This window comes from Haliaeetus leucocephalus, unplaced genomic scaffold (assembly GCF_000737465.1).
Source record: "Haliaeetus leucocephalus isolate CR32 unplaced genomic scaffold, Haliaeetus_leucocephalus-4.0 Scaffold473, whole genome shotgun sequence".
NCBI classification, from domain to species: Eukaryota; Metazoa; Chordata; class Aves; order Accipitriformes; family Accipitridae; genus Haliaeetus; species Haliaeetus leucocephalus.
In genome coordinates this window covers 5,646,971-5,672,829 of record NW_010972909.1, presented here as the reverse complement: position 1 = coordinate 5,672,829, position 25,859 = coordinate 5,646,971, and the positions used below count along the sequence as shown (strand labels likewise).

The 25,859-nt window shown below is 42.0% G+C and overlaps 1 protein-coding gene and 1 long non-coding RNA gene across 4 annotated transcripts; both read right to left on the bottom strand.

Annotated features, from left to right (window-relative positions):
* Positions 1-1,401: 1,401 nt before the first annotated feature.
* LOC104836658 lies at positions 1,402-11,752 on the bottom strand. Its single transcript, XR_774867.1, has 4 exons — positions 11,653-11,752; positions 6,013-6,093; positions 2,888-3,171; positions 1,402-2,050 (listed from the first exon to the last, which is right to left on the bottom strand). It is a non-coding gene; the product is annotated as an uncharacterized LOC104836658 (long non-coding RNA).
* Positions 11,753-13,489: 1,737 nt separating this feature from the next.
* LOC104836656 (C-type lectin domain family 2 member L-like) lies at positions 13,490-25,853 on the bottom strand. Of its 3 annotated transcripts, none has more exons than XR_774865.1 (5): positions 25,556-25,853; positions 24,579-24,742; positions 22,871-22,974; positions 21,613-21,923; positions 13,490-13,773 (listed from the first exon to the last, which is right to left on the bottom strand). XR_774865.1 is itself a non-coding variant. In XM_010575354.1 (4 exons), the coding sequence occupies exons 1-4, from the start codon at positions 25,641-25,643 to the stop codon at positions 21,791-21,793; spliced, it is 489 nt and encodes a 162-aa protein (XP_010573656.1). In that variant the 5' UTR covers positions 25,644-25,853; the 3' UTR covers positions 20,863-21,790. The 3 variants fall into 3 exon arrangements, 1 of the variants encoding a protein (XP_010573656.1); XR_774866.1 differs by lacking the exon at positions 13,490-13,773 and adding an exon at positions 13,786-13,940; XM_010575354.1 differs by lacking the exon at positions 13,490-13,773 and having other exon boundaries at positions 20,863-21,923.
* Positions 25,854-25,859: the final 6 nt, after the last annotated feature.

The following is a 25,859-nucleotide window of genomic DNA, read 5'->3' as shown; positions in this document are numbered from 1 at the left end:
GCTTCACACCTGACCATCCATCATCCATAGCTTTCTGTCTGCCAAGAGCCATCAGCCGGGAAATACTTGCCATTTCAGAGATGCTAAATAGATTATAAACATTGACAAACTCCCCCAAATTCAGTGAACGCAATTGTATTCTCTGCCTGTGGGGCACAAAGCTCAGATTAAAGTTTGTTGAACTCACCATAAGTGCTATAGTGGATTGCCAAAACCACAGGCCAGCGTCCCAAGTTCTCCATAACCAGAAAAAAACCCAGTCACCTCAGTTTTAATTAACAACTTAATCAGAGTACTTTCCCCCTCTTCAGAGTTACGAGGCAGTATATGTGTGCTTCTTACCCAGTTGTCTGCACAATGCAAATGGTTGCTTTTCAGATGCTAGGACCTACCACTGAAATTCCTGGAGATCTGCCTGCAGCAACTGGAGACTTGGTTATCTGCATGAGTCTCTGTCTGGCTTATAATCAGTGATGATTTTTAATTGGTCCTGAAATGCCTTTCCCTTTGCTGTGTTTGCATGTGCAGCATCTGGGTGGATGTGCATTCAGTTCAGCTCCTTGTTCTGGAATGCAGACTTTGTACTTGCTAAGGCTTGTATGCCAGGAGCTAATGATCGCTGCTGCTGTGTGTCCCTTTTCAATCATCTGGTATTATTGAGCAAGTTATATATGCAAAACCACATCACTTTAGTTCTCAATGACTGGATTTTTCTTGCTTCTAAAGAAAGCTGGAGCTTGATTTGGACTGGCAACCTCATTTGGTTGTAGGGGTTATCTGAGAGTCTGAGGTGAGAGACAACTATCTTAAGAATCTTCCAGCTCAAATCAGATCAGGTTAGTGAATGACAACAACATGCAAGTCCATTTCAGGTCAAAATGTCACCTGTCACTTCTTCTTTTATTATCTCTGTTTTTCAAACATTTCTTTCTCCATGGTATTTGAAGACCTAGATTAATCCCAGGGCACCTTGCAAACAAAAGGAAGATCTTGAGAAAAACGTAACCATTTTCTTCTACTATTCATTTGGTGCTCCGCTCTGTGGGGCAGAGATTCTGTATTTAGACAGTACTTACCAGAGCAGCAACAGCTCAGAGGTGTTACAGTCATACAAATACTAAATGCTATTTTTCTTCTAGTCTGACTAACACAAGAACAAACACCAGCATGTCAAGTGCTTTACTAAATCTCTTTATTGATTTCTGGTGCATATACTATAAAAATGGGGTACATTATCAGCAGCAACAACATGGCTTAAGTACAGATAAGCTTAGATACAGAGAACAATTCGAGAAATATTTGCTATACAGACTGCTCCTACTCAAGGTCTGCAAATCATTGATCTCAGCCCACCCCAAAGAAGTTGTAACATAACTGATGAGAACTGAAAATAAACTGTGAGATGCTGTTCTGGACAAGTAGAACAGAATAATTTTATTCAAGCCAATGGAGGAATGAGACTGAGACTTCTCTAACTAAACAAATGTAGTTTCTTGCACCTTCAATACCCCTTTCATACAAATCCCACTAAAGGCTGTCAGGAGAAGAAAAATCACATCCAAACCTGGGCTTCATAAAAAAATTCAGTGCAAACTTTCACATTCCCTCTTTTATCCATGAATTTGCACTTGCACATACAGGATCTAAAAGCTTATCTATATTGCAAAATCAAGTCAGGTGTGAATTAGAAGTGATGTCTCAAACTGGTCCACTTGGTCATTTGTGTTATCTAGACAAGACCCAAATCCAACTTCTGATGCAGCAGCTTGAGCCCATGCCTTGGTACATGCACTGATATAATTGGGTTGTTGCTGGTATTACAGGATTAAGCAAATTCCACATAAAAGTAATAAAATATGTTTTGTCCATATATGTAGAGGTTAGAGGTTTAATGGAGATCCTGGAAGACATAACTGAAGAGTGATCAGACTGATGGCATGTCTTCTTACATAAAGGTGTCTTCAGAGAGAATAATGTAAAAGTCAACAAGCATTATGAAGCATTATGTCTTGTTTTGTTGAAGAAGCAGAGCCTTCCCATGCTGAGTTATCTGGAAGTAAGAGACAAAAGCTAAAAGTAGACAATCTCACTGAAGTTCAACCTGCTGCGAGCATCCTATAAGTAAAGAGAGGGCAGCCGTATGCCATGAGGACCGTGGCAAGACGTGCTGTGCCTCGGGACGGAGGCATGGTCATGCAGATATGACTAGTGAGCTGCTGAGTGACAGGGGCACTGGTTCTGGCGCAGGAAGGACATGGTGTCTTCTGAGTGGCCAGTGACAGCTTCCAGGGAGAGCGACCAGGAGGAGCGATTAAACATGCTTTGTAGCTCTACAAGAAGCACTAGGTATGGATGGGAAGGTTTTCTCTGGAGGGCTGTTCACTGCCATTCCTAGTCCAAATCAGACAGACAACTGTTCTCCTGATTTCCTTCAAATCCCAGACTGAACGACACAGCTGGCTTGTCTCCTGTCACTTCACCAGGTCACTGTCAAGCCTGGCCTGGACAGTTGTTATGGGAATGACCTCCAGCTGCACCAAGCCACGCACTTGGTTCATGTCACGGCAGGTTTGTGGGGTTATTTCACTCCACAGCTGGGACACACCTACGCTTAAGTGATGAATTTTCTTGGAGTAGAAGCAGCAGAACCCTATCCTTGCCCTGGCAGGCGGTTCTGCAAAAGCTGCCGGGTATTCAAATGTGCTCTGTGAAGTACAGCATACATTGGTGGCAGGGAGCTAGGTTTTATCTAGTGTGACTGTGAATTGCTAGCTGGTTGAATTTGTGACGGCAACTTTAGCATTTGGTCTGGGATGCTTCCTTGCACCCCTTCTGATAAATGCAAATGTATTGTATGAAAATACAAACGCAGCTAAAAATGGCTTACCCTCTACGTTAGCGGGACGGCAGAGTCTGCCTCAGAGGTTGTGACATTTCACTGCCAGGAGGATGACAGTGATGAGCAGAATCACTGCAGTGAAGTACAGGGCGACAACGACGTAACACCAGTGCGAGTTCGCCAAGCAGGTCGCTGCCAAGGGGACAAGGGAGAGGGGTCTCACCACAGGCAGAAGCAAGTCAAGTTTTGTTCTTAGTTTTTCGAGTATGCAAAATCATTGTAGCTAGGCCTTCAGCAGGAATGTGCTACCCTGTGTGCTATAGATCTAGCACCTGTGGAAAGCGAAGAGCAAGTTTATGAGGATATGCTTGGTGTGTTGCAGATGCAACGGAAAAAATTTTGGAGTTTTTTCAGCTAAATGTACCTGTAGGAGATAAATCTTGCTTTGGACATTCTTTTCTTAACCAAAAAAACAAATGCCTGAAAACTGGAAAGCTGTGGGTCCTAGCATTTTAGTTGTTACGTGAAAAAAAACTTTATGTATTTATGTATGTATATAGGTTTATATGTATATAAACCTGTATGTATATATGTTTACATATAAAATCACATTTTCAGGGTCAGAAGAACCCTTTCCCTGGCCAGGCCTAGTTTTTATCATCATAGCTGTTGAGAAGATGCCTAAAAATATGCCCTCTCACCTTCTGTGGCCAGGCAACAGCTTTGCCAATGCTGATGTGTCAACATTTTGCCATGCAGTTTGCCTGCAACACCTGCACAGCGCTGCCAGTGCTTCTCACTCTGCAATACACCTTGCCTTTCCCTTGGAGAATCGTCATGCTATCATGGGTTATTTTTCTGAGGTTACACAACTGAAGACCCACAAGGAAATCTTGACATTCACATTCAGGCTTTAAAAAAAGGTTCTATAGGTAATTTGAAATTCTAGAGACTTTTTCCAGATTATCCTCTTTTTGAGCATAACAAAGAAACACATGTTTAATGAGTCATTAATTCCCTGCCTCCATCATTTTCTGCTCCAACTGTAATCCTGTCTAGGATCATTGTGTTCTTTTGATTCCCATGCCTTAGCACTTTTCAGGCTGATCTGTACGGTACCCCACCCCCCCCCCATCTAAACCAGATTTAGAACAAACACCTGGCTTCTGTGGTTTTAAAGAGGTTTCAGTGAGGAATGTGAAGGGACAGAGCTCACCTATAGCATTTATCCATATGTATAGCATATATGGATTTTGATATTCCTTGAACAAAATCCTGAAAACCTGGCCATACTGACAGCGTAGGCAGAATCAGAGAAAGGAAGGGAGGAAGTGAGGGCTGGGGTGCAAAAAGGCAGCCGCCAACAAACAGATGGGCCAATGGCGATGTATCAAAACTGTATTGCTGACAATACTCTTCATGCTGCAGTCCAATCCTGGTTTCACTGGCATAAAATCAGAGGGCATTTAAATGAAGCCAGTAAATTGGTTTTGCCTTTGTAACAGCGGGACCAAGATCTCCACTTGGCCCACTCTCTTGTCTGCCCAACTGTCACTTTTAATCAGAAAGACCATCTGAAGCTTTCAGTTTCTTTTTCCTTGTGGTAAGGCCAAAATAACCCACCAATGGAAACATTTGTTCTCACCAGCATTTTCTGCAGCTAACATTTTTTCTATAAATATCTTAATTGTTCTTATGCATCACACGAATGCAATATTTTCTTTCCTTCTCTTCTTCATGTTCACCTCTGACAGGAGAGTTAAAACTCATATCCGATATATTATTTCACTCTGCAGAACAAAATTTACTTTCAAGACTGGTTACACAGTTTGAGAAAATAGTTTAATGTATCTTAAAATTTTCACTGGAAAAAGGATAGGCACAATTTATCTGAACTTGTCAAATAACTATTAAAAACCAAATTTTTGCTTTCTAGCTATTACTTTCTAAAAGTAACTCAGTTTCTGTGCTTTAAATACTATCGCTGACCTGTTCATTCACCCTAAATGCATGTGGAAATGAAAAACAATACATGGAAATTGTTGCTAAACAGAAGAGTTTGCAAGTGCCTTGACTGCAAAGTGAATTTTAACCACATGTTCTGAGCATCCCTCAGGAGTGGGGAGCAGGGAAAAATGGACCGAAATCACCCGCAGCAAAGATAGAAAGTGATAGTGTCCCATACCCTGGAAAAGTGTGCTATTTGGCTGCTGAACGGGTGGAGAGTTGCTGTGTTTTGTGTGGGTCTAACTCACTAGAGGCATGGAATGGTAGTTTGTCCTGCTGCCAGGTCCTGGTCCTCCAGTAGACCACACTGCCTGCATGGTACATGTTCATTTTCTTCTGGGATCCTTCTGGGATGAACTATCTCGTCCCTTCTCAGCAGAAAGCTGGTTGTATTTCAGAGAACATTCTTTTCCCACAGTGCAGGTATGGACAGTGTCAAATTTTACTCCCTCTGCCCAAAACTGATCAGCAGCATCCCCAGCGGACATTCCTATAGTCTATGTGAGACCCCTTATTACATTCCCAGCAGCATATAGCAATGTTTTCTGTGCCATGCTTTAAAAAAAAAAAGGTACTTTGGTGAGGTGCAATGCCACCACCTTTTAAATTTCTCAAGCAGAACGCCACAACCAAACGAGTCTCAGGGGGCCCGAAGGAGGTAAGCGGCCAGGAGCTATGGTGTGCAGAAGCAGCTGGTTTTCTCCGGCATGGCTCACACTGAGGAGTGGGGACACAAATCTGTCTGCACCAAGGGGACTCGGGGCCACCCTTTGCTCCCAGGTGCAATCCATACCAGCAGCACAGACATAAGCCAAAGGCTCGCTAGACTGAGCCCCGGAGGCAAGGGACACTGACGCCATGAATCCTCACGGGCGTAGCTGGGGCTGAGGCACAAAAAGTTTCGCCTAATGCAAACCTGGGGGCCTGTGACTCTAGCTGCTGACCTTGAAAACACTGTCACTGGCAGCCTTCAGGTACCCCCAGGGAAAACCAGCAGCTGGGAAAGGTTTTGAAGGTCTTTTGATTTGCCTAGATCATATCAACATCTTTTTGGGCAGCTAGCCCTAAGCAACTCCTCCACTATATGTAAATACGTAATTATGATGGTATACAAAGATGATGAAATATAATGAGAAAATGTGAAGTGTCCCGCAGTGTTGCAGTACCTGTATGTGTAGTCTTGGGTGTGCTGTCAGGTCTGTCAGATCGCCATTTCACATTCACCTCACTGTATGTGACTGGATCACCTGTTGAGACAAAAAGTGCCACAGTTAGAGAACCTGCCTGAGGCCAGCCCTCGCCATCCGCATTGCATTGAGTACCCTGCAGCATCAGACCTTCTCTGAGAAAGTGGGAAGAGCAAGAACACACAAAAGAGGTTGTTTTCTTTTTTTTTTTCTGATAAGACTTGCGTGTCACTGAATGAATGTGCCAAAAAGAAATTACTAGAAGAGTTAATGCACATAATTGTCCTGCTGTGCAGTTTTCCAAAGAAATACAAAAAATGTTATTCAGTTATTAAATTTTAGAGAAATTAAAAAAACCCTGTAGGTGACTGTAGGTTATCACACACTGAACTACTCTATTATTAATTTTATTTTTTTCTTATTATTCCATATCTTATACACACATGTATACATTCTGTCAATCTTTAAGCAGAAGTTAATCAATGGCAACTTTTTTGGCTAAATTAATTTTTTTCTATTTAATTCTTAATAAACTTCTTCTTCCTAGTGCATTCAGATCTTGTACACGGGTACGAAGCATGCCTGTCTTCTACTGTTTCTTTCACAAAGAGGAGCACAGTTCCTGTTGGAACTATGCATGTGCATAGAGCAGAGACAAGCTATTTTTCAATCACTGATGAATTAAACATAATTTTTAACAATTCAGAGTAAACCACCAAATGTAAAATATGCAAAATATAAATGTGTTTTTTTCATTTCATCCACAGATTTTTCTTCCTCAAGTTCATTCTTCCAAGAATTTAAATAAGGTTTTAATTAATGGTTGGTAAGTACCACTGCAGACAGAGCACAGATTTTCAGTACAAGCCATTAATTCAACTTTCTTTACAAAAAGGCGAAAGGAAAGCCTGTCTGTAGTTAATTCTCAGCCAGAATAATCCAAAAGCAGCTTTTTTTTTTTTTTCTCTTGTGGTTAGTCACAGAAGACAGAAACTTGGGGAGAGAAGACTTAACAATAGACTTATCTAAATCTTTATTACCTTGCTAATTTATGATCATTCTCATTTGTCAGCAGAGGAGGCCCTCTCCTCTCTTACATCAGTGCCCTGGACACATGCTTTCCATAACTAAGAGCCATTTGCAAGGGAAACTTTCCATATTTGATGCAGAGCTGGCAGGACTGCTCAAATTGCAGCAGTTCATCTCCGCTGAGTCAAGACACCCATTCCTCTGGGTTTGGAAATCCCCATTTCACAAACCAAGGCAACCAAAGCAGGTCTTTCTCTCATTGTGAACGTTTATGCTGTTTGTCGTAATGAGGTCTAGAAACAACAGGGAACAACTGATCTTCCTCCAGTCACTGCTTGCTTCTCTGTTTCTTCCACGCATTACTTGTCATGCTCTTTCCCGACTTTTTCCCCCTTTATCAGCTGCTCATCAGGATAAAGAGCTTCCCAGAATATCCTTCTTCTCAGATATCTGTTTTTAGGATTTATTTTGAAAAAGAAAAAAAAAAAAGCTCCTCTATCCTTACACTTGATCTGACTGCCTTTACACACATCAGGAGGAAGTCTTTGTTAGATGCTTGTGCCTCAGAGCATGCACTTGTTCCCTCCGAAAACTACCTAGCATCTCCAGAGTGCTTGGAGATATTGGCCTACATAGATTATACCAGAATAAGACATGGCTGCACTGAAAGAACTGCCTTGAGACAGAGCACATTCAGGCAAAATAAACTGTGGCTTTTCTATTACTGGAAGACACGCCTTCCAAATGCAAAAGGATTGCCTCTTGCTATGCGTGGAGCCTGTGGCAAGCACACCAGCACTTTCTGTAGCACTGTCTTCACATCAGGCTTCCAAATGTGACATGGCAGAGGTCAGTACACATACTGGGGGCTGCTGGGAATCTCCCCATTCCGTGGTCAGTCAGAAGAAAACCCTCATATGCGCTGGTAACCACTAGCATGGTTGTGACACACCAAGTTGCAGCCATTAAAAAAAATGTTTTCACCATGGGTTACAAGATGTTTACAACCAAAGCAGAGCATAAAAAATGTTGTCAGGGTGGCTTTCCCCAAAGGTGTGGGTTTGCCTGGCAAACTGCACGTTCCCTGCCTTCCCAGCCTCAACAGGGGAGCATTCCTGTCTGCTGCACTATCAGGAGTGCTTGATCAATTCACTAACAATCATGCAAGCTGGGCTGGAAAAGGAATTGGCAACAGGATTTTCAGCAGCAGCCATTCGTTTTCCTAAGAAAGCGGGTGGTTTGCTGAGATTGTTTTGCTTTAAAGCCAAGAGCTAAGCATTGCTCTCCTTATCTTTGGAGGCCTTGCCTACACTAGTCTGTTATTATGTATGGATGCTTACACTGGCCATCTGCATAACAGAAGAGAGCTGTTTCACTATCGCTGTAAAAGCAGCACATCCTTTGGCTATTTAGTTCAGTGCTAGATGTAAAGCTCAAGGAAGGCAAAGACGATATTTAGGTAACTGACCTCTATGGCATGGTTGAGGTACATCATGGTGACAGTGCTTTCAAATTTATATACTTAGAGGTATGCCCAGAAGACATCTCACTTCCCAGAGGGTGTCCACAGGACTGTTGGCCAAAATCAGCAATATTGTACAATCAGAAAAACGCATGTGAAGAGGTGTAAGTAGAAAGATGTCTGCAGGTGTAAGGAGGTGGTGAACCGCACTGGAGTTTCTCCTCCATCTTGCTATATTAAATCTGCCGATGAACTGCCAGAGTAGGAGGGAGAGGGAAAGCGGTGAGTGGTGGGACATGCCTGACTGACCCCAGCAGTTTTTGGTAGGTGTGGCAGCAGAAGGAAGGAAGGAAGGAAGGAAGAACCTGTATTTTTATATCAACTGCAAGACACCGCCTTGTAGATTGCCCGCTTTGCATGTTTTGCCTCATTTCCCAGGGGCTACTTACATCAAATCTGCTTGCTGAAAGTGTATGAAATAAGTGGGGTTTTTTTCTTGAGAGAGAACCCAAACAGATTTCTCTCTGAAGTGCCATGGGGAAGTTGAGCAAATACAGACTTCAGCAGTGCAAAATGTAGGACAAGTTCAGCAATGTGGAGATTAAAAGCTCTATCCACCACATGCAAAAACTCCAGGAGGCAGAAGGGGGCCGAAGGGAGAGGAGAAGTGGGGTGCAGGCTACCCAGGGCACAGGCATAGTGGCTATGGGGAAACAAATTTAAGAGCTATGTAACCAGATAAGACAGGACAAAGATTGGAGTCTGTAACTCAAAAAAATGCTCAGAGGCGGGGCAGCATGAAACCCCTTTTCTTTGCTGGCCTAGGCTATTATTCCTGTCCCACAGGAGCAACTTTAGCCTTTCCAAGTCTTGATCTAATGTAAAATATGCATGGAAAAAGACGGCAACTGCTTCCTTTGAGCTTTTTCAGGCAGGTGGATGATAGCCAGCTTAACTGCTCTGACCTCACTCTGGCACAGCCAATACCAAGCTTTTGCCTGAAGAAGAGCAACCTCCTAAGGGTGCCAGAGCTGCTGAGATCTTATGAAAAACGCCAAATCTCAACCATTTTTAGTACGAAGCATTATCAAATCCCTGTCGTGTTGAACACAGTATCTTTCTCACACAGCAGCCAAGGAGTGAGAACAGTTAACAGCGCTTGGCAGAAGATGGGGACCACAGATTCCTGCGCTCATGCTCTCAACTATGAAAGCAATGGAGCACATGTAGAAATCAAAGCTAGAGATTGTAAGAATGTATGATGGAAATTTATAAGAACACGAAAAAATTAATTATATAGATAGGTGTTTTTTTCACTATATTTCACTAGGACACACTGATGCTATTAATGGGTGGCAAATTCAAGATTGATTTAAAGTATTTCTTCATGCAAGATATTAGAATCAGACTGTAGAAGTCATTGGTTTAGGATGTTATTAAAGTAAAGTATTTATTAGGACACCAAAAGGGATGCAAGATTCACAGAAGTGACAAGAATATAGGTATTGCAATTGAAAAGATTTTTTCAAAAAGGTTATGAAAGTGTAAACACCATGCCGTCATACTCTAAAGCTCAAGAAAAATGTTTTGCCTGAAATTTGGTTACTTAATTAGCCTTGTAATTGGCCATCAAAATTTTTTAGACACTATCTTTCTGAGCACCTCATACTGGCAACTTTCAGAAGTATGTTACTGGGTTAGAGGGCTCTCAGGATAACTTGCAACAGCAATTTCTAAGCATAACTCACTGAAGTGTATTAAAAGCTGTGTGAAAGCACTTGAAACTAAAATATAACTGTCAATTTAAAGGACAGTCTCGGATGAGGAAACAACAAAAAAAAAAATTAGATGGAACGGACTTTTATGCTCTCAAATTTTGAAACATTCTGTACAGATGTTTCTACTGGGCATGTGTGTACATCTTCCAAAAAGTACTGATAAGGTAGTTCTACACTGAGGTCCCAGAGATGGTCCTGGCAATGCAGTTCTTCTATGGTGAACTGATCACACAATCTAAGGGCAATCTGAGTTAACTCATGAAAAAAAAAGACATCATACCTGTACAGATGCTCTTAACACTGTGTCCCAAGGAGCAAATCTACAAAACTTACTTTTATAGAATAAATGTTGCTTTGCTAGAATATCCAGGACACATTTTTCTTTCATACTGTGAACTCTGGATATTAGAATTTTAAATAAATTTGCTATGCTTAATTGTCTTATAACTAGCAAAGATCTATTTTTTTGATCAGAATCTAAAAAAATAAAACTTGATACTTCTGTTTTAAAAACATTAATTATTTCCTACTCATATCCATTAATGGCTATCTTTTGCACTTTATTTCTTGAAAGTAAATTTTTAAAGTAATGCAGTTTTATAGTTGAAGACATCAGTAGGTCATACACAAATTGTAGGACAATCAGTTTCAAAACTATAGAAACCTCTGTTGATTCTTGACTTGTATTTTTCTCAACATCGAACTTTTAAAAGAGAAGGAATGAGAGACAGAGAAAGAAAAGGACAGAAAAGGAAAGAAAGAAAAGGACAGAAAAGGAAAGAAAAGACAAGGAAAGGAAAGAGAAAAGAAAAGAAAAGAAAAGAAAAGAAAAGAAAAGAAAAGAAAAGAAAAGAAAAGAAAAGAAAAGAAAAGAAAAGAAAAGATAAATAGACCTATTGCTTTAGAATTTAAAAATATTTCTGGTGTCTAAGAAAACGAATCAAATATAAAATGTAAATGTACTACAGGAGAGAGAAGTCCATTCAGTATCATCAGTGCACTGCCAATGAGTTTCCAGTAATCCTTATTAATATCTTCAAAATGTCTGATCACTAATGTGTTTCAGGAACAGCACATTTCAGCCATACTACTGAAATGCAGAATGGAATTTTAAAGGTCATTCTTCTCTTTTGCTAGAATTCAGTGATCCTTCTATTAATAAATATGAATTTGCCAAGCAAATAGATACATAATAAACAGAGGTGGATATTAATAGTTATAGTGGAAATTAATAGTTATAAAAATGCTTTCAATGTGAATGAATGCTTTGATTTAAGAAAGAATGAAAGTGTTAAGAACATGTCACTAAGCAAAGGAAAAGTAAGTAATATTAAGATGACCATTTTTTACCTGTATCTGAAGTTTGTGAAGTAAAATGCACTCTTTCCTTGGGCGATACCTCTGCATAAACCACCTCACTTGCCATTTTGAAAAGTTGCTTTCAGATCTGCAATCGAAATGGACTCATTGAAGAAGTAGTACCCTGTATTACATCCTTTCTGGCCTCCCCCCACCCATCACACCACATTAGGTCAAAAGAAATGTTTAGATGTCTGTAAAACGGAAGGAAACTAGATTCTTTTTGTTGTTTTGTTTTCAAATGTAACTTCTCACCTTGTAGCTTTTGATAAACAGTTCTTAATTCTTAGCCCCTTCTGTTGGTGTATGTTCTATTAAAAGCAGTATAGCTATGATTTTTATCAACTTTCTCATAAATTGTGAGCAATTTTCATTTGGAACCTGAGCTGGCAACACACTGAATATGTACATATCCTCCTCAAACCAACTGGACACTAAAATGTATTTCAACAGAAAACTCAGATTGTGATTATTAGATTGCTTTGGTTTGCGATTATCAAATCACTTCCTCCTAAACTTCGTTAGTTCAGGCTTGAAACTGGAAAGCAATGATGAGGGGAGGAACAGAGGGAATGTCTGACATTGCTGAAAAGTCTCATTTCAAGACCTTTGAGATAATTTTTTTCTGTATTTTTAACTATTTTTTTATTTAATTCATACTGAATAAAATTAATTTTTAAAGTTGGACTTGAAACAAAATGTTGCTATTAGGCCAACTTTCTTTTTCCTTCAGATTTTCCCCCACATAGAAATTTCTAAAATTTTTGGTTTTATGGTAACTTAAAATGATGCCAGAACTTTGAATTCTTCTCCCAGAGGACTTTCAGCTCTTCAACCAGCTCTAGACCACATGCTAATCCTCATATCCCAGGGGCATTATTAAGCTCAGAATTAAACCAGGGCTGAGTCTGACCTGTTGCTGCTCTGCATGCTGGTCATCGAATGTTCTCATTAAAGGCAGACAACACGGTTCTTTTTTTTCACTGTAGTAGAGATGTTAGTTCAAGAGGAAGACAATGGAGTAATCATGGTGGTAAGTCAAGAAGTGCAATATTTTGCCCTCTTGGGACCAGCCGTGGAAGAAGGATGAACTACACTGGGTTTTTCAGCTTAAATCATTAAACTCTTTCCCGAATGGGCTGTCAATGATCCTGGTAACTAAAAGGCTCCGTATAATGCCCTTTTCTTCCAGGGAAAGCTTTGAGGGGAGATGATTTGCTGCCGTCTGTCTTACCTGCTAAGGCCAAGCTCTTTATGCAGCCTGACAAACCATATACTTTGAACAGACAAAGAGGAAAGGTTAAGGCAAAGCATATTGATTTTTTTATTCTACAACGATTTCAAGTAACTGTAAAGTACTTAGCCATATGGGAAGACTTGCTGAAAGCCATCAGATTAAAACTGGAAAAACAATGATAACCATAGAGATGATTTCCCAGAAAGAAAAAAAAGAAAAAAAAGGCAGAAAACCAGCCATTTCAGAGACAAAAAGAAGAAACTGAATGTCTGTATGTATGCTATGGGGCCAGCATAACAACAGCACTGGGACATAATGCAACTACTTTTTGTTTGAAGGATCTGTAGGAAACTGTTGTACCTGTGCCTTGATAGGTATATATACATTTAGTAAGTGTGTAAATTAAGCACATATTCCTATTTAATGCCGTGGTAACACAGAGTAAGTTATCAACATCTTTATTAACAATGCCAGAGAACGAGCCCTTGCCCCCAGGCCAGGCCTCCAGCTGCCTGCTGGCACTGTAGGTATGCCTACACCATTCAAGGACAACCGCTCTGGAGGCACCTGGATGTATGCACACTGTATATTAGTCGGTATAACTGCATCCCGTAGGTCTCTTCAGCATCTACCCCACTAATGATTCACGTGTGCCATGCACAAACACCGCTGTGCTCCTTATCGGGGTGCTATGCACTGCACAAGACCACGAGCTCTGCTCAGCGCTCATAGCAAACGCATGACCTCTGCTCTTGCTCACGCTGTGCGATTTGCCTAGGACTTCATCGTTGCCTAGGACTGTTGCGACACGTGGGTCATGCAATAGGGTGATTGCAGGTGAGTTTGCGTTTGACATCGTGCCATCCTTGAGCAGTCTGTAGGGAATGGAAGAATTCGCTTGCTAAGGGCATGTTTAGGAGCTCTGGCCCATCATGAGCAGCCTACTTCATGTTCATGGTTCAGGACAGTCTTCCTCTGCAGAGAGGAGGTTTCTGGCAAGGGAGACAGGCACCATCGGGTTGACCTGCATTATTTTACACACCTGGAAAAACAAGTGTTGGAGTGGTCACACTCAAAGCACCGACCTTGGAGCCAGGTCCTGCCCTTCAGCAGCAGTTCAAGATGCTGCTGCAGGACCAGAGGACTTACCTTCCCCTGGTGCCTCCTTCACCTAGTCTCTGCTGTCCGGAGACATTCAGGGGACCAGTCCTTTCAGGAGAAGATGATAGGACCACGGAGGTACTTATTTCTCTCTGCTAACTGGGAAGTAAAACTAAGTAAACAGCTTGGATTTAGTCACCTGCCCTTAGGCACTTAAATGAGCAAGCGGAGGATCTCAGGATTAAAGCATTTCTATCCAAAGGAACATAGAATCATGGAATGATTTGGGTTGGAAGGGACCTTAAAGATCATCTAGTTCCAACCCCCTTCCAGTTCCAACATCCTCCCCTTCCCTTAGCAGGCAGGTGATGATTCAGTTGAAAAAGATATTTGCTGCCTGACTTTGCAGCCAAGGTGTTCTGAGGCAAATTCTTTACTTCAGCAAAATAATGAGGAAGGGATTTGTATTGGCACTTAGGCACTAAACAGTGCCCTCGGTGCCAGCGATGCAAAGCTAGACTAAATTTATTTATTGTAGCATCCAAGGCTTTTGAAGGCACCTGGGGAAAGGAGAAAAGAGGCTCCGGAGGCACGGCAGCCAGTGATGTTTGGTCGCTGTTTTCCATCCTGTGTGTTACTAGTTGCACAGAACTGACAAAATTATTTTGTCAGTGGATTTGGGGAAAGCATGTATCAATGTACCTATCACTAGAATAATATTTCAAGGGTTTGAAGGAGGTCTTTTGCCCTCTTACATTAAGCCTTTGCATTTTAATAACACAAAATAGTCACTAGATGTCTCTACTGCGCCATAAAATATATCAGAAATTATATTCCTTTTAAACTGAAGAAAATTTTATATGCATATGTAGCCTTTTTTTTTTTAAAGTATGAGTTGCATAAAACAACTACTCAGAGATAGCTAGAGTGTGAAGAAGAAAGAAGCCTGGAAGATAAAAAAGGAGTGGATGAGATGGATATCGGCTTCAAATTCACAAAGTACAGATGACTTAGCAGTAAGCTTTTCCCAACCAAAACCAACACAGTAAAGTACTGTAGAGATACTGGGATATACTGCACCCCTCTAACTGAACTGTAAGCTTAAGCAGTTTAAACCAATCCTGATGGGGAGGACAGGAGCACAGGGGAAATGGGGAGACGGTTTTGTGGACAGATGTGCAATAGCCATATCCTATGATGAGTAGTGATGGCGGCAGAGATGGAGGAGGGTGTCAAAGGCCACAGTACATAGCTCAAAATCTTTGCCTAAATAGACCATGAAGGCAGTGTTAGGTGTCAGGACTTCAGCGGGGCACAGCAAGCAGCATGCTGGCAAAGCTAGGAGGGAAGAGATGTCTCACCCCAGGCAGCGCTCTCCCAAGGGCAGCAACTACCCATCCACCTAAGACTGACCTTTTTTGATTTCTGGAGTTTCTGCATATTAGCCTGCTCTGTCCCAGGACCTAAAACTCCACTGTAACTCCTAGTTAAAGGAAATCCCCTGGCTTAGGCTAAAAGGAATAGCTTTTTTTTCCCCCTGAAATAGATAACAATGTGGTGGTGTTCCTGCACTGGGGCAGAATAGGAACTGGACAATCTGTGGAAATCCTTTCTCAGCCTTTTCTTTTCATGATTTTTTAGATTTTTTTTTCAGGGTTTTGAACTCTTCACTGTGGAGAATAAATTCATATAATTTATATCCAAAACAAGTACATAACTTATGTAAACAAATCTCCATGGATATAAAGCACTGTATCGCTTTAAGTTTTCACCTTCTGAGCATAAGCTGAAGAGCTGATTAGAGCTGAACAAGCAAAATATCAGCCACTGAGAAGAATTTAAAATTGTCTTTTTTTTCTTTTAAGCAATCTGTGTGCAGTGGCAGATGCAAACTTAGTATGCCTGGGAAATAAATCCTGTATTTTCAGGAGGCTGGAGGCCCTGCCATCTGATAATTAGCCACCATTTCTCTTAAGAATTATATGTTTTCCTAGAAGGGGAATAGGAAAATACTTTTATTATTTCTTGTGACCCATATATCTCTTAAGAATGCATTCAAAAGTACTGGAAATTTTTTTAGACTGTCTGCAGCTTGATTTTTGTCTCACATGTACTTAGTGAAAAGACTGAGACTGAGTATAATGCTGTACTGCAACACATGCAGGTAAAAGTAATTCTTTTCATAGTCATCAGAGGCAAGAGAAGTGTTAATGCATGGACATTTCTCTCATAAGTGCCTTACCAGCTCCTGAAGATTTTTAGTAAAGGCAACAATAGCCCTGGTGTAGAGAGTATGTTTTGAGCGGATTCCCAGTCTGCTTGGAAGACTAGACACACAATACCTTTTCCTTCTGTAGTTATCAGGAGAAAGCTTCAGGCAAGATTTCCTGTGACAACCTTATTTCAAACATGTGAAGGTCTTCCTAAGTCTGAGTAGAGCAGTCTGCATGTATTGCACAGTGTATATCATAAATGGCACTAATAACAAGGATGTTGAAATTAATAATCAGCTGCCTTCTGCCAAAAAGTAATGCAGTATTTTATGCACAATGTTTAAAAAGGCCTTGATTTTAAAAGGTTTCATGATGCATCAAAAAAACTCAGAGCTGTTCTGAAATCCCACTAGAAACAGTGGTACTTCAGACAAAATTCCTAGGAAAATATATTAATGAAATTTTGAATAGACAAACTGAAAGCTCTAATATTGCTGTGTTATTCTTGCAGGAAACGTCATAGCAGTTTCTTCTTATTCTTATTCTTATTCCATGCTGTCTTAGTTTGGATATGGGCTTAAAAAGGCAAACTGTTGAATTGTGACCCGTCCCTTGCTCAGCTCACCTAAACTATCACTTGCAAGCTTGGATAACTTATATTTGATTATATAATTTTGAAAGAGTACTATTTGCATATTAAGAAATTAAAAGAGGTAAAAATTGTAATTCTACAATGAGTAAAGCCCCCTATTGTTTCAGGGTTGCTGTCCTTCTGTTCCAATCAATTAAAGCCTGAATGGCTCCAACAGCTTAGAAGAAAGCACTTAGATAAGGATGGTAGGTATTTCATAAATGCCAGGAAACACCAAAAGTAAACCTGCTAAGACAGACAGGTGCTACTACCTTTCCCTGTTATTTCCTTCCTTTGCTAATGCTGGCCTAGCATTAGCCAGGTTGGAAAAACATGAACAAAAGGGTTAAAGACAATGAACCAGCTGAGCAACCACTTTCCTCCCTCTGTCTTCCACTGGATGTGACACCCTTGGTCTGAACGAGTCTTTTGAGGAGCCCAAGTCATGGAGGGGGACAAATGTCTGACTGAATCACGTATTTATTCTGCTTCACTTGTTCAACGTAGACACAGCAAATTAGCCTTTCTGCATTAGGACATCATTTTGTCTCCTGGGGAGGGCGGCAAGGACACAGCAAGGGACATAGCACATGCTGGATGAACCATAGCTGGTGATCAGCATCCGGATTTCAGCCAGGCAAACGTTCACTGTGCAACCTCGTTCAGCTGCGCAGGGGCACCTGAACCATACGAAGGCACTGTCAGGATCTATATATATCGCTTCATGGCCAGGGCAGCGCAGTACGGACACAGGAGAAGGAATATGCTCCCTGTATGATCTGCCCAAGACCAGCTGGAGTGGCAGAGCTTCTCCAAGTTTACCCCATGGATTAGTTGTTGAATACTTGGGAGGTTTCAACTCAACCAGGGTATCCACTGTGGACAGAGTATCCACCAGTCCACAGCATCTCCAGCTGGGAATTGCCCAACACTGGGCTGAGCGGCCATAGGCAGCTGGGGGGACCACTAAGGGTCACTGGTTTCCAAACATGATGGTTACCTCCCTTTTCACCACAGTGAATGGTGAGCATGTGTGGGATGCTACCTTGGCAGCTATGTAGCGAGGTGAGCCCAGACTTCTCAAAGGTCACCTTGCACATCCAACATGTCTGAAGTACAAAACTTTCTCCATCAGCCTCAGCTGGAAGCAGCAAGTCCTTCATCAAGCTTTTCACAGTACCCTTCCTGTAATCCTTGCCTGTTGGACTGGGAAGATCTGCTGGGTTCCTCTGACCTCCTCCTCATCACTGGTGCTTAAGTCTCTTTTCCCTCCCCCAGCCTGGAAAAGGAAGCAGAAGCGACTGGAAGCAGTTGCTAAAGTGGTTTGCGTGGAAATGGCTGTGCAGAAGCAGGGACCAGCCTGCTTGGGGACGATGGAGAGAAGTGGACCCCAGCCAGCCTGACTCGGGGAACGGCTACGAGGAGTGTGAATCCCCCCCTGCCTAGAGTCAGCTGCATCACCGACACCTCCTGCCTCGTGGACACACCGTAGAGCACCCAAGGGTGCAAGAGCTGTCCTGCACCAACGGGCATCCAGCCCAGCAGCTCTGCAGGTGGGACAGGCATGGCTGAGGCCAGGAGTGGTTTTGCAGGGTAAAGCTCCGTATTGCACCTCTGTCTTGTGCACCCTGGTCTCTCTCCCTGCTTCCTTCTCCCTGGCAAGGGCTAAGGAGAAGCAGCAGCAAGAGGGAGAGATGCGTTTTTCTGGGTGGCGTTTTGGCAGACTGCACACCCAAGCAGGCTGTGCGAGCCCACGCCGCGGTACCTCTCTGCTGGATTAGATTTCCCACAGCAAGCACGAAGGCAGTGTAAACACCTGTGCGTGTGGTTTGCAACGTGAGAGATGTAAAAGCAGGTATTCACGCCTGGCCTGAGGCAAAGTTATGCCAGGCATGGTGAAATGCAACAGTATCTATGCCAGTGCAGACCTGGCCTTAACATGATGTGAAATCACAGTATAACAATTTTTGCAGGAGCAAAAGATAAATCTTGGGGGGGGGGGGAACGATGACAGACCTTCAAATTTATGAAACTAGCAACCTAGTCCAGCTGAAATGGGGACTGACTTTATTTTGGATTTGCTGTTGGAAGAGGCCACAGATTTGCAGGGCAGAAGATTAAGTTCCTACAAACTTCTGCTCTTCCCCTGAGTTCAGCATTGTGCAAAACTTCCAACTGCTGATTATTTCTCACCAGCCGGGTTTATTTGCCTGTACCAGTCAATTTTTTTGAATGAAAAACATCACTTTTCCGTCAGTTACAGGATTAGGGATAGCATGAATCCATTGGGAATTGACAATGTCCACAGCATGTCAGAGTGTGGTAGGGAAGCACAGGGGAATCACAGGGGAATTTCATACTTTGGGAGACGTTATTTGCTGAATTGGGAAACTACTTTCGAAAATGCATGTAATTTAATTGTTATAACAAATCTAATTGCTATTGTATTAATTGATCACAGATGAGTATGTTGGATCCTGTGCAGATCATGCAGTGAAAACTGATCTCCTGCCAGAGAGCTCACTACGCAAGAACTTTATAACCTAGACAAGCAAGAAAAAAGTACACATCCAGCTCATTTCAACCTTAATCACAGTGGTTAAATAATCCAGGAAATGTACACAGCAATTACATTTATCCAAATATTATTTTCAACTTCTGTTTTTGTGGGTTGCTACTCTGATTGAAAGTTTAAAATGAAATTGCATTCAGCAATTCACCTGTTGCAAAACCACTTGTATGACTCTGTTGCTATGTTCCTCACCTAACTTTGCCTGGGAAGCTCACAATGCTGGGGAATATTGTGCAAGTTTTCCTTGACAAAAAAAGCTCAAAATGAGGGGAAGTTCACATGGGTTTTAGTTTTCTTAAAGCTATTAGCAATTAACTGTAATTTAGCTGCTGTGTGAGACTTTTAACACGAGTGGTCAGTAGCCTGGCTCAGCCAAGGGTCTAGATCATCAGGGCAGGTCCGAGGTGAAGCTGGAAAATCAATGGATTGGTTGAGCCAAAATGGGGTCCTGAGCCCCTGGGCTGGGGCCTGGGAGGAGGGATCACCTGAGGGGTGACCCTTCCCAGTCAGTCAGGCTCATGATGAACTCACAGACTCTGTCATGGTCCTACACAGAGTTTGTGAAGTTCACTGTTGAAAAATGTCCTGTGCCCACCTACAGACGGTAACTAAGCATGCCTAAAGAAGCAGGTACCATAAGGTAAACAAAGCAGTCTCGGACCACCACACATCTAAAGCAGAGGAGCAACTCAATGAAAAGCAGAGACCCAAAGCATCACAGGCAACAATTAGTGAAGTATTTGTTGGCATATTTATAAGGCAATTTACAGAGATGGCAAAATGGACTGCTCACCCTGTCTGGCACTTCATGCTGACTCTTTCAACAGGACTTTTGACACGTGGTGGGCAATAGGTCCCTTACCCTGGCAATCTGAACCCTGCCCACGGTTCCTTACAAGGTGCTTCCCCCTCCTGTTCTTGTGCTTTCTTGGGGAATGACCATGGGGAACAAAGATATATTGAATACTCTGTTCCAGTTTCTCCTCTCACCTCTTTCTTCCCCTCCAAAGGAGTACATCTTCTGGATAAATACCAAGTGCATTTATCACAATTTGCAATTTCTTCTTCCCACTTCTTTGAAGATCAATATGACAGACTCTTCATCTTCCCTGAGCTTAAAGCAGTATTCTGTTTCCAGACAAGAACATTTTCCTGGCTTAAAAAGCCTTTCTTCTGGTTCACGTTTTTAAAGACGGTGCCCACCCTTTGTAAATCATGTATCTTGGGAAGCAGTCATTGTACAGGTATCTGCTGAATCTGAGAATGACCAGGTAGGAACCAACCGCAGATCTTCCAGGTGAGCCTCCCATGCCCCCACTGCTCATTTTCAGAGCATCGTGCCAAGAATTTAAACAGATTAATCCAAGGTGCAATGCTATTTAGCATTATTGCATCTGTCCCATGGGCTATTAAACTATCCTTGCCCCCACAAGTCACTTGACTTTTTTTCCCCTGCATAGGCAAACAGAGAAACACAACAGTACCTCAATTTAAGTTGCCCTAGAGCCCTTTCCATGCTACATATACATGTGTCTCCCCTTCTAAGTCCAGTTGACTTTCTCAGCCCTCCCAAAATGACAGCTGTGCGTGATTCAGTCTGGGAGCTTTCCTATTGCTGCCACATATTCAGGGAAGTTTTGGGTAGTAGCCGTCAGGTTTGCAGATCAGTCCAGAGGGATAGAGAAGAGTATCTGTAATCTGTCCCACTCTATATGCCCCATAACACCAGTGCCATTCACTAGAAGACCTAGTCATTATCTGCCTTCCTGGTTTACAAAGCTCCCATTTATATCCTTGGACTTTACATAGCAATCACATTTGAAAAACCCATGGAAAAAGAAGGGGAGGGAAGCCGAAACACCTTATGATAATCTCACCCACTTACCACAAAGACAAACTGAAAGTTCTCGGACAACAATTACTGAGCTCCATAGAAAACAGTAAAACAGAGGCATTACTGGGTTCACTATGGACTGCATTTTCAATATGTCCATTTTCATATCCATCTAACAAAGTTTTTAGCTGCCCTAATAAACTGTGTTTTGTAATTGTGAAGAGTTCTCAAGGAAAGCATCCATTGCCACGTCCTTCAGAAGTTTCAACAATGAAACTGTATTACCAAGAAGCAACTTTTGTTCTTTGCCGTGGCTGTTGTATCACCATTTCCTCTTGGTACTGCTACTTCTTAACCAATTACCTCTTTCACATGGAGTCACTATTACTCCCTGGATTGCTTCTCCTGGAGAAGTTCGGATATGATCCTCGCCACAGCACCTCTTGCCCTCATGGACCTCCTGCAGCAAGGACTTTCAGTATTCTGAATTCCAACTTCTCGTGAAGAAAGTCTCTGTACTGGCACAGCCAGCTGTTCCCTATTAAGAGCTTGTCTTGGGACTAAACTGACCAATGGTGCAAAGCCAGTTCCTGAGTGAGGAGCACCTTCTGGTAGAGATGAAGGCTGAATCTATATGGACACAGTCTCCCTCATTTGTTATATTGACACGAAATCTAGAAAGCCAAGAGAAAAATAAGAATTAGAGCAGAACTGTGGTCTAAAATTCAGAAGACCTATTTCTTATTCTTTGTAAAACTGGGTCTTTAAGACTGTGGAGAACAAAGTAGAGAATTATTTAAAATGAGCCCCAATTCACATTGGGAGGATCAGAATTCACGTGCACGTGATGAAACACATGGTGATGCTCTGATGCACCTTCTATTAAAGCAAGTTGCTTTGATCCCCACAGAGATGTATGTGTACTTGTACTTCATAGTCTACAATGTTTTGTGAGCACAAAAGGCCCAACTCTTCAGAGCAAGAGAGAGAGAGGATCCCAGTGGGACCCATGGCAGCAGTACTCCAGAACAGACTGGGGCTATGCCACCTCTTCTCACCGATTTTGCTGAACCTCTGCAGAATACATAGGATGTGGCTGCAAAGAAAGCCAATCTCTGGGATACAAAGTGGGCAAAAGTGATGCCTTCTGAGTACATCACCCCCCCGCCCAGTGACCTTCCAATGTGGCCCTGAACACCTCAGTTGGTCTTAGGAGGCCCTGTCTATACTGGTGGCATGTTGAACCCTGCAAGACCAACAGGGCAAGCTAATTCAAACAAATCATAATGTCTAACATTGGTAATTCTTCCTAATAAGGCAAATGTTATGCACCTCATACAGCGGGATTGTACAGAAACAGATTATTCTAGGCATAACCTATCAGCTGCTATGCCACCACAGGAAAAAGCAGGCAGTGATGCCCCTTCCCCACTTCTCTGGGGACATAACTAGTTTTATTAGCATAGTATTAGCATTTTTACAGCCATATGACAGCCCTCATTTGGTAAGATATGCCAGTTTATCTACAGTGGAGTATGTAACAGAGAATAACTTTTCTACTGGGACAAAAGTAGAAGCCATTGACTCCATTCCTGCATAGTATATTTGAAAGAAAACTCACAAGTTTGTGTCAAATGACTCTCCATTCACCCAGAAGAACTTGTTTCCTTTCCTGCGCAGCCCAATCCAGAAGTTTGTTATGCGTATTCGATACATTATAAAGTTCTAGACAAAACACAGAATAAAATGACATACGGCTATTAGATTTTTTTATGATTATGATTATATAGCTTTTTGTATAAAAACTGCACAGATATAAACTGCGTCACAGAATATACAATGGTGGACTTTTTTTTTTACAGGTCACTGATGTTTTACTGCTAAATTTAATCAGGTGAAATAATAAAGGAAGCCCTAGACCCATTACTAATAGTCAATGAGGTCCCAGCTATCCAGTTGGTAGTCATGCACAGTGTTACTCACCATCCACCTACACCCTGCCCCACCCCATCATTAAAAACATCCATGTATGTTATTAGAAATACCATATCACATTACACAATAGTCAACTAGTAGAATGGTTTCACTGTATCACCAGGAGAATGGTGTTTCAGTACAAGGACATGTATTCAGCAGGGACACAGTGCCTGACTCGGCACAGGTTGCCTTAACTTTTATGTCACCATAATTCCTTGGATGTCAGTTACGTTGTGTCTCTATCAAATTCAAGTCACACATTTAAAATCCCCCAGCCTCCCAATTTTCACACTTTTACTCTTGACACTAATTGTATCATAAATGTGTGAATGCATTCTGTTTTCCTGTTCCTTATATTACTGACCGTAAAGTCAGTTGGGACTACCTAAACGCAAACTCCAGGACATTTGAGGGCACACGCACAGTTTACCATCTGCAGTGTGAATAAAACAAAGTCTTTCTCAATTCTTTCCTTATGATCCTATAATCGTCACTGAAAACACATTTGCTATAGTGCTAATTTCTTTTGTTTTTCTCAGCCATGCAGAACACCCTGAATTGGTAGGACACTACAGGAGACTCAAAGAACATAGTAAAAAGAAAAATGGTTTGAAAACAACAAAAACCACAGGTAGAACCTCCTGCACGAACCAGGTATTTTGAGTGCCATGGGTCCCAGCATCATACAACCACAGCCAGTCTTCGCCTTCTGTGGAAATGGAGAAATTGACTATTTTGCACAGAACTAACAACACATTTCTGTTCCTCGGTTGGCCACTAAAGCATTTGTTATGCTAAAGAAAGCACCCTTTAAAAGACCTGCGTCCTTAAAGAATATCAAGAAGATAAAACACATGGACGTGCACCAGTGGTCTGTAAACTCAAAATTAGTTTAGCGTTATATTTAGAGTGGGAATTGCTGCTGACTGTACTTTTGGGTACCTTGGAGAGAGAATGAACGTCCAGAGGGTGTGAGGGGAGATGACAGGCTAAATTGCCTAACTTACAATGTGCACATAAATTGCCAGTTCAGAAAAAAACAACCACACCTTCTTTATTAGTAATTAGGAGTCACAACTCCATTTTTATATTTTTTCAGACTTTACTTTTCATTTATACATAGTTTGCCTTTTAAATTTCTGACAAACACTCTAAGGTAATAACAGAATATCTACACCAGATTTTAGTGAACAGACCACATCGCGCTGAAAACATCTGTAGGTTGTACCAACTTGCAGCAAACAAGTCTGCCACACAGTATGCTGGGTTTCAACAAGGGAACAAGTGATGGAGTTACAGAAACTGTTAGGACAGCAGACATAACACCGAATTCAAGGTGCTGGACACCTTACCAGCTCTTGGGGGCTGTCAATCACTGCAAGGGAAGCTCCATAGTCAGAGCAGGACTCCTGACTGGAATTCCAATCTGCCATGACTCCTGAGTGATAGTAACACTTCTTCTTGTAGTAGAGCCAGTCATCAGGGCATGGCTCCCACTGTGGTAATTTAGGTGGATCTTTTGTTCAAATGAAGAAATGAAGAGAACGTTACTTACTCATTATTATGTGTTTAAAATACAATTGTATACATGCTTACAAATTCTTGACCTGCTTCCTCCATCTTAAAAATATCCACGACTTGCACTGAATTCAGTAGGAGGTGGGTGAACATAAGACAACTGAAGGATTGGGCTCGGTTGTAGTTTTTTCCAGTTATACCAGCTACGGTGGGTCCAGTAATCCCCGATTACGTGCTCACACACCAGGCACATGACAGCAGACAGACTCTGGCATGTGCAAGTGCAAAGCTCCAGCTACACCGGAGACACCACGGGTGAGAACGCCAGGGCAGAAGGCCATCTTTGACAAAGAGTGCAAACATAGACACTAGTTATCTACCGTGAAGCAGCTAAAATCTGACCCTAAACAGGTTCTGGTTCAGTGTACTCAGCTGTAAATATAACTCTATAGGCCAAAGCCAAGACAAGTTAAGAAGTCAGTACTGCCTCCCTAATGCTGCCTATGGCTCTGTCATTCCTCAGCATTTTGCCATGCTGTAGTACAATGAAATCCTGCAGGCAATTTAAAAAAAAAAAAAAAAGTCAGTTTAATGCTACCGGAAACGACAGTCCAATGTCAATGCCTAACACATTTTTAGTTTCGCTTTCCTTTTCTGGATTCCTCTCTCTCACAGCAGCCATGACAGTGTGAGAGCTGAAAACCAGTGAAAATACCTCTTCCCCCTCAGCAATGATGAGACAGCGTAACGAAAGAGAAAAGCACTGAACTTCTCTTTCCAGAGCTAGGCTTTCTGAAATAAACGCACTCACTCAAGGTAATCCATGCTAAGAGTAAAATCACAGCAACAGCGATGACGATTCCTGTAATTCTTTTCCAGAAAGAGAGGTGTGAACACATACCTAAGGAGAGAAAGAAATATTAAAGCACGTCAGGGAACGGAGTACGTGTCGGGATCTGAAGACTCGGGTCGAAAAAAACAGCCCATGCAGAGCTACATTAACTTCCTTAAAGTTTCCCAAACCCTCACCTCTACCCCTGAAACTTCGCCCGCAACACCGCCGAGCTTCAGTACCGGCTTTCAAAAGGTCCTAAATTGCCAAATCCCGCAGAAAC

Excerpts from the sequence above, each read along its gene's own strand:
- LOC104836656 (XM_010575354.1), bottom strand. The coding sequence starts at position 25,643 with ATGTGTTCACACCTCTCTTTCTGGAAAAGAATTACAGGAATCGTCATC. Across the intron at positions 24,743-25,555 it reads CTTAGCATGGATTACCTTGA|ATCCACCTAAATTACCACAG; the intron begins GTGAGTGCGTTT and ends TTTGAACAAAAG. Across the intron at positions 22,975-24,578 it reads TTGACAGCCCCCAAGAGCTG|AACTTTATAATGTATCGAAT; the intron begins GTAAGGTGTCCA and ends TGTTTTGTCTAG.